The following is an 8,509-nucleotide window of genomic DNA, read 5'->3' as shown; positions in this document are numbered from 1 at the left end:
AATATTCAGATCACTCTAGCAAAAAACATTGCAAGAGTCGAATGGTTGTGCTATGTACTGTTGGATAGGAAATTTCATTTTGTGTTTATTGGTGTCCACTTTTGTTGAGACAAACAAAAGTTGATGAAAACCTGCAAAAACTGAAGTTTGGTTTACAAAATCCCAATTTTGACACACTTCTACTTTTTACAAGTTACCCTTTGACTTCAGCCAATAGAAGAGATGAAAGCTATATCATATAAAATTGATAGAGTTGTGCTGTCATATGGTGCAAATTTTGTTACAATTGGCTATGTTGTTGAAGAGATATTAGTGTTTGAATAGTGTTATAGTTGAGCTGGGCTGGATCAGGCAGCTCAAAATGAAACAACAATCTCCTTAGAAAACTTTGCTTTGCCTGTAATAAAAGAATTGATTTATATAAAAAATCTGATGTAAATCAAGTAAATAGATTTTTTATTTTATTTGTTTTAAATCATGATTTTATTCAACTCTTGTACAAATATGTTTTGTTACTTTTGTTATGTTAGTTTTAATTGCAATGTTGCTTTCAAGGGACAAGAATGTACAGCAAGAACTTGCAGAACTCAGACAGAAGTGAATTACTGGATCTGGACACCTGAGTAGGTAAAGAAGCACAGCTGCACAAGCAAAGAAGAAACACTACTACCATGAATGCCCAAGACTTGTATGACAATGTGCTGCAGGGAAGAGAGTGTAAGTCATTTCAGTTCAGTGATGATAACTTCTCACCCAAGTCTAACCTGGCTGTGTCCCCACACTACACCACCCTCTCTGGCACTCCATGCCGATGACTCTCACTCTCCTCCAGTACTTGTGACACGCCTCGGTCCAGCCTCTTTGACTCAACTGAATTTTCAATCAGCTTATCGCCAGACAACCATGGTTCCAACTGTGGGCACATTTATCCCATAGAACGATCACATTCAGAAATGGGTGCCAGTACTGTGGAGACCAAACTCAGGAAACTGGATCCACTCAGGTCATCCTCTGACCCAGAGATGAATTGTTGCCACTCGGAAACTCGTGTCTCTATAATGAAGGCTTTAAACAAAAGTTATAAACGTGAAGAGAATCTCACTGGTGACTTCTCCAAGGCTCTGTTGCTTCCTATCCTTGAGATTGGGAAACACCCAGACCTTCAGTCTATAAGTGTTCATACTCTAGCTGATGTTATTAAGGGCAAGTACAATGATAAACTTGCCTCCTGCAGAATTATTGACCGTAGGTACCCGTATGAATATGACGGAGGGCACATAAAGGGGGCAGAATTGCGGCACTTGCCAGAGTTAGTGACTCAGAACCCGAGAGCTAAGAAAGGTGTTTCACTTATGCCACTATAAGGCCTTCCTTGAGCTTATTTCATTATTTTCCCTATATCATTCTCTCCATCTTATGTTCTACAGTCCCTCCTTTCTAATGCATGAGACTTGCATTGCTCAAACTAAACTTTTTATTGGGTTTATTAGAAATTAGGTCATTTATTGTTTAATTGTGTTATTTTACTAAGGATGTTTAATATTTTCATGTCATTCATCCATTAACAAACCTTTTTATTGGCTTTATTAGAGATTAGGTAATTTATTTTATTTAATTGTGTTATTTGACTGAGGTTGTTTAATATTTTCATGTCCTTCATTCCTTCCTGTCAAATTCATTAACCTTGCAATGTTCAGACAACACTTGTATAGTGTGAATACTTTGGTATTTTTTGTTTTGTTTTACTGAGATTGTTTAATATTTTTATATCATCCACAAATTCACAAAACTTGCAATACTTAAACAAAACCTCTAATCTCTGGATTGGAGATCAGGCATTCTGTTCTGTCTTACTGTGTTCTGTTTTACTTATATAATCTGTGGATTGGAGATCAGGCATTCTGTTCTGTCTTACTGTGTTCTGTTTTACTTATTTAATCTGTGGATTGGAGATCAGGCATTCTGTTCTGTCTTACTGTGTTCTGTTTTACTTATTTAATCTGTGGATTGGAGATCAGGCATTCTGTTCTGTCTTACTGTGTTCTGTTTTACTTATTTAATCTGTGGATTGGAGATCAGGCATTCTGTTCTGTCTTACTGTGTTCTGTTTTACTTATTTAATCTGTGGATTGGAGATCAGGCATTCTGTTCTGTCTTACTGTGTTCTGTTTTACTTATATAATCTGTGGATTGGAGATCAGGCATTCTATTCTGTCTTACTGTGTTCTGTTTTACTTATTTTCATATGTCCTGTCAAATTTGTGAGACTCACAATACTCAAACAAAATTTGCAATGTATGGATTGCAGATTAGGTATTTTATTCTGTTTCATTGTGTTCTGTTTCACTAAGATTATTTAATATTTTCAGCCCAAGAGTGACACCACCATTGATGAGAAACCCGAGGACAACCTCTGGCTACAACTGGGCTTTACTGTGGACTCTGAGACAGGTAAGCTTTGGTGATCATTAGCTTTAGTCATCAATACTTAATAAGCATTGGTGAAAACTAGTGTGCATTCTTTCATTTATTTTTAAGAGGTGGCCATTTCTGTGATAGTGGTGCCTTAAGCTGACTAATGTTCTTTTATGTAGAGAGACAAGAATATGATGTACTATCTAACAATTTAATATTGTCTTAGCTAAGTAAATGCTCACAATTGGCCAGTTATAAAGACCTGGCCATTTCTGCAACAGTAGCATCTCATGTTGACTGAAGTTTTACCATCTTAGAGAGAGAAAAAAAAAGGATGCATTCATTGTGTAGCTATTCATATATTAGCTGACACTGTGCCTCCATGATAAAGCGGGTCGTGTGCTTGACTATGAATCTGTGGGCCCTGATTTGAATCTGGGCTGGGGCAGTTGATGCATAGTTCACCCATTTGTCATCCTTTGGATTGGTTGGTAAAGACTACCTGTGGAAGCATGGGGAAGGTAAACTATGGAAAATTGAATATCCCTTACCTCTGTGCCCTTGGGTAAGGGATATAATCCATCTCAGTTTCAGTGGTGTACACGGAGATGAGGTCATGTGCAGCTATAACTTGTGCTCCCAATTTTACCTTGACCTCAAATGTATGCTCATGAATGCCTGTTTATGTCTGTGATGCACAGTTGCAGGGTCTTTTAATCAGAATGAGTATGGTATGGTCTCATGGAATGTCAGTTCACCTATTAATGCTTAGATTTCTTCATAAATACCTCTTCTAGTGTCTCAGGCACATTGACAATCTGCTGAAGATATTGGTAATGCTCCATACTCTTGGATATCTTGGTGTTGAAGGTTTGGATCAAGGCATAAGCTAGCTAACTCTCTCTCTCTCTCTCTCTCTCTCTCTCTCTCTCTCTCTCTCTCTCTCTCTCTCTCTCTCTCTCTCTCTCTCTCTCTCTCTCTCTCTCTCTCTCTCTCTCTCTCTCTCTCTCTCTCTCTCTCTCTCTCTCTCTCTCTCTCTCTCTCTCTCTCTCTCTCTTGCTTTCATTAATGATTCATGATTCAGAGTCCTGCAGAAAGAGTGAAGTCTGTGCTGCTTGGCAGATGCAGATGACAAGGTTGATCTTAACTTAGTATTTTGGAAAGGGAGGATTGGCTTGGTTTGATGCTGAAATTGGCTGCTCCTGGCTTGTTCCTTACTCCTGATAGAATGAGCCAATTTGAAGTCTGGTATTCCTTCCATCACTACATTAAAATCTACTTCCTCATTCTCTTCTTTGCTTTCTCATGGTGAACTGCTGGAGACATTTGATTCTCCTTTGTTGTAAGGAGAGCTGTAGCCTCTGTATGGGAGACATTAAAGAAAGTATCCACTTTCAGTGGCTTCATATCCATAGTCTGAGTGTAACATTCTGGAGTGATATGTGGTGAAAAGATCCTTCTCTTGATCTGATCCTTAATGCAGCATCTCTGTTTGTGCATTCATGACAGTTCTCCATTCATCACTAATAAACATGACCTCTTCTTTGTTTCACAGATATCCCTCTTACATATGATGCTCTTCACACCATCTGTCCATTTCATTTCTGGTTCTCTTCTCAGCCTTACACCTCACACATCCTCACCACTTAGCCCTGTTCTTCCTCTCAGCATGCCCAAACCATTAGTGATAGGAGGTATAAAGCCCCTCAAATTGTTTGGGACTGGAATTGCTTATAGTCCTGATGTCCAAGGCACTGCACTTTATACCTCATGGTAGAAATATTTGTCCCACCTTCAGATATATTTTTCAAGTGTTTTTCTGATGCTCCAAAGGGAAGGCATATTATTGTCATTACACTTTCTGCTCTACTCAGTCAGCCTATTCTCTTTCCACACCAGTTATCCTTCACACTTCATTGTTCACAACTGACTCATTATTCAATCCTTATGTGTTACTCCAGACATACTCTTCAGATATCTCATCTCAATGACATTCATTTTCCCTCTCTCCTTGGTTTCCGAGTCTCATGTTTCAGTTTCATTAAATATAGTCACCACTAATACCCCATCCTAAAAGTTTTCTTTGCATTTATTGGAGGTAAAATACATCCATATATATACAGTTTTCAGTCTTCCCCACACCTTCCTTGCATCATTCATTCTAATTTTCATTCATGCACATATTCTTCCATCCACAGCAACTTACAAACCTAAGCTGTTTAAAACAGGCTACCTCATATGGTCTTAATCACCTATATCTTCCCACCTGGTTGGCATCCTCCTTGAAGAGGGTAGCCAGGTCAAGACACATACAACATGCCTTGTCTTATTGTAGAAACAAAAATACTGAAGAGAAATTCCCTCTCCTTTCACTGCACCCCTCTCAGTTACCTTTTCTAAAAGAAGCAGTATTTTTTTCAAGGTAGCTGTAAAGTGCACAGTGAGGCTGTATCTTCCTGCCACAGAAGGGAATCTTGACTATAACCAACAGAAATGAGCAGATGACATGATTGGGTTTAGCATAACAATGCACAATGAGTTTGCTGCTTTATGCGTCTTCCTACCACAGAAGGGAATCTTGACTATAACTAATGGAAATGAGCAGATGACATGATTGGGTTTAGCACAGCAGTGCACAATGAGGTTGCTGCTTCATTATGATGGCACACTTTGCCTTATGATTACTAGTTATCTCCATATATATTATATGAATGTGAAATAGCCAGAACTTCAGCCAGCTTGAAGTACAGTTCCCTCTACTTCCATGTTCATCACTTAGCATTGCCTGTGTGTGAATTGTCTGCTGTGAACCACTGCACCTGATTCGACTTACATCCAAGACACGTTCCACTCGTTATGAGTAAGAGGGAGGGTGATGGAGGGATTGATGAGATTTGTCTGAGGTATGAGTGAAAGCAGGTGGTTCACAACATTGGCAGTGCTAAGTGATGAACATGGAAGTGGAGGGGACTGTACTGATTTGAAAATTATATGAAATTTCATGCACAGTGTTATCTCATAAGGAAACAGTATTGTACTTCACTCTAGCAGCATTGCATTTGCCTCATATGCCCCACCACTAAGTCATCCTTGGTAACCTGCCAGGAAGAGGCAGTAGACACCTGCCGAAACGATAATTATTCCCAGTGAGGTCTAAAGCACTGTTCAGGGGGTGCTGTGAACTTATCATTAAACCCAGCTGTGACCTCACTGAACGTTTCCCTTTGTGTCTCACAACACAAAGGGGCAGTCACAGCCTGCCCTCTAAAGACAACTCTCTTCCTCCACACAAAACTACAAGCACCTAATAACACACACACCCTTCACTCAAAAATTTTAAAATCACGGCGACTCCTACACCAGCCTCGGAGTCCCCATCTGGGGAGGGGTCCATAAATGTCCCCAGGTCGGACTGCCTTTCTGTCGACGACCCCAAGTGTCTTGACACCCCCCTCAACTTTTTCTTCATTAACTTCTACAACATTCGCGGTCTAAGATCTAATTTTCAATCTGTAGAACACCACCTCTCCTCTTCTAAACCTCATCTTCTTTTCCTCACTGAAACTCAGGTGTCTGAGGCAACTGACAGTAGCCCCTTTTCTGTTCCCTCCTACTTTCTCTATCCTCATTTTCGATCCAAAGCTGGATGCTGCATTTATGTGCGCAATGACTTAACCTGCTCTCGTGCCCACGCTCTTGAATCTTCCGAGTTTTCCACCATCTGGCTACGACTACAGAGTCACTCTCGTACTAAATTTATCTGTGCTGTATACCTCTCTCCTAACTCCTCTGACTATAAGAAATTCTTTGACTACTTAACTTCCAAAGTGGAGCACATTCTGACCTTCTTCCCTTTTGCAGAGATCTCCATTCTTGGAGACTTCAATGTTCACCACCAGCTTTGGCTTTCCTCTCCCTTCACTGACCATCCTGGTGAACTAGCCTACAACTTTGCTATCCTTCATGACCTAGAGCAATTGGTGCAACACCCTACTCGTATTCCTGACCGTCTTGGAGATACGTCCAACATTCTTGACCTTTTCCTGACCTCTAATCCTTCTGCTTATGCTGTCACCCTTTCTTCTCCGTTGGGCTCCTCCGATCACAATCTCATATCTTTATCTTGTCCTATCACTCCAATCCCTCCTCAGGATCCCCCTAAGTGAAGGTGCCTCTGGCGTTTTGCCTCTCCTAGTTGGGGGGATCTGAGGAGGTATTTTGCTGATTTTCCTTGGAATGACTACTGCTTCCGTGTCAGAGACCCATCTTTGTGTGCTGAGCGCATAACAGAGGTGATAGTGTCTGGCATGGAGGCGTACATTCCTCACTCTTTTTCTCGTCCTAAACCTTCTAAACCTTGGTTTAACACAGCTTGTTCTCGTGCTATACATGATAGAGAGGTGGCCCACAAAAGGTACTTAAGCCTTCCATCACCAGAATCTCATGCACTTTATATTTCTGCCCGGAACCATGCCAAGTCTGTTCTCCAACTAGCCAAAAACTCCTTCATTAACAGAAAATGTCAAAACCTTTCAAGATCTAACTCCCCTCGTGATTTCTGGCATCTAGCCAAAAATATCTCCAATAACTTTGCTTCTTCTTCTTTCCCTCCTCTACTTCAGCCAGATGGCATCACTGCTATCACATCTATTTCTAAAGCTGAACTCTTTGCTCAAACCTTTGCTAAAAACTCTACCTTGGACGATTCTGGGCTTGTTCCTCCCTCTCCTCCACCCTCTGACTACTTCATGCTACCTATTAAAATTCTTCGCAATGATGTTTTCCATGCCCTCGCTGGCCTAAACCCTCGGAAGGCTTATGGACCTGATGGGGTCCCTCCTATTGTTCTCCGAAACTGTGCCTCCGTGCTTGCACCTTGCCTAGTCAAACTCTTTCAGCTCTGTCTGTCAACATCTACCTTTCCTTCTTGCTGGAAGTTTGCCTACATTCAACCTGTTCCTAAAAAGGGTGACCGCTCTAATCCCTCAAACTACCATCCTATTGCTTTAATTTCCTGCTTATCTAAAGTTTTTGAATCTATCCTCAACAGGAAGATTCTTAAACATCTATCACTTCACAACCTTCTATCTGATTGCCAGTATGGGTTCCGTCAAGGCCGCTCTACTGGTGATCTTCTAGCTTTCCTTACTGAGTCTTGGTCATCCTCTTTTAGAGATTTTGGTGAAACTTTTGCTGTTGCCTTGGACATATCAAAAGCCTTTGATAGAGTCTGGCACAAAGCTTTGATTTCCAAACTACCCTCTTACGGTTTCCATCCTTCTCTCTGTAACTTCATCTCAAGTTTTCTTTCTGACCGTTCTATTGCTGCTGTGGTAGACGGTCACTGTTCTTCTCCTAAATCTATTAACAGTGGTGTTCCTCAGGGTTCTGTCCTGTCACCCACTCTCTTCTTATTATTCATTAATGATCTTCTAAACCAAACTTCTTGTCCTATCCACTCCTACGCTGATGATACCACCCTGCACTTTTCCACGTCTTTTCATAGACGTCCAACCTTTCAGGAGGTAAACATATCACGCAGGGAAGCCACAGAACGCCTGACTTCTGATCTTTCTAAAATTTCTGATTGGGGCAGAGCAAACTTGGTATTGTTCAATGCCTCAAAAACTCAATTCCTCCATCTATCAACTCGACACAACCTTCCAGACAACTATCCCCTCTTCTTCAATGACACTCAACTGTCCCCCTCTTCTACACTGAACATCCTCGGTCTGTCCTTTACTTATAATCTGAACTGGAAACTTCACATCTCATCTCTAGCTAAAACAGCTTCTATGAAGTTAGGTGTTCTGAGACGTCTCCGCCAGTTTTTCTCACCCCCTCAGCTGCTAACTCTGTACAAGGGCCTTATCCATCCATGTATGGAGTATGCTTCACATGTCTGGGGGGGTTCCACTCATACTGCTCTTCTAGACAGGGTGGAATCAAAAGCTTTTCATCTCATCAACTCCTCTCCTCTAACTGACTGTCTTCAGCCTCTCTCTCACCGCCGCAATGTTGCATATCTAGCTGTCTTCTACCGCTATTTTCATGCTTACTGCTCTTTTGATCTTGCTAACTGCATGCCTCCCCT

The 8,509-nt window shown here is 41.1% G+C and overlaps 1 protein-coding gene across 3 annotated transcripts in view; it reads left to right on the top strand.

Annotated features, from left to right (window-relative positions):
• The first annotated feature begins 373 nt into the window (after positions 1 to 373).
• Positions 374 to 8,509, top strand: part of LOC135097706 (uncharacterized) — a 25,373-nt gene continuing 17,237 nt past the window's right edge. For 2 of the 3 annotated variants that reach the window (XR_010265999.1, XM_063999694.1), the window contains exons 1-2: positions 383 to 717; positions 2,370 to 2,451. Coding sequence is in view for 2 of the 3 variants with exons in the window: in XM_063999694.1 (XP_063855764.1) it covers positions 676 to 717; positions 2,370 to 2,451 (124 nt within the window). In the remaining variant the exon portion in view is untranslated. Of the gene's footprint in view, positions 718 to 2,369; positions 2,452 to 8,509 lie in introns of all 3 variants that reach the window. The other variant, XM_063999693.1, reaches the window with a different exon arrangement.

Source organism: Scylla paramamosain, unplaced genomic scaffold (assembly GCF_035594125.1).
Source record: "Scylla paramamosain isolate STU-SP2022 unplaced genomic scaffold, ASM3559412v1 Contig29, whole genome shotgun sequence".
Taxonomy (NCBI): Eukaryota; Metazoa; Arthropoda; class Malacostraca; order Decapoda; family Portunidae; genus Scylla; species Scylla paramamosain.
The sequence above is the reverse complement of the archived record's forward strand: the minus strand, read 5'-3'. Positions and strand labels throughout refer to the sequence as shown.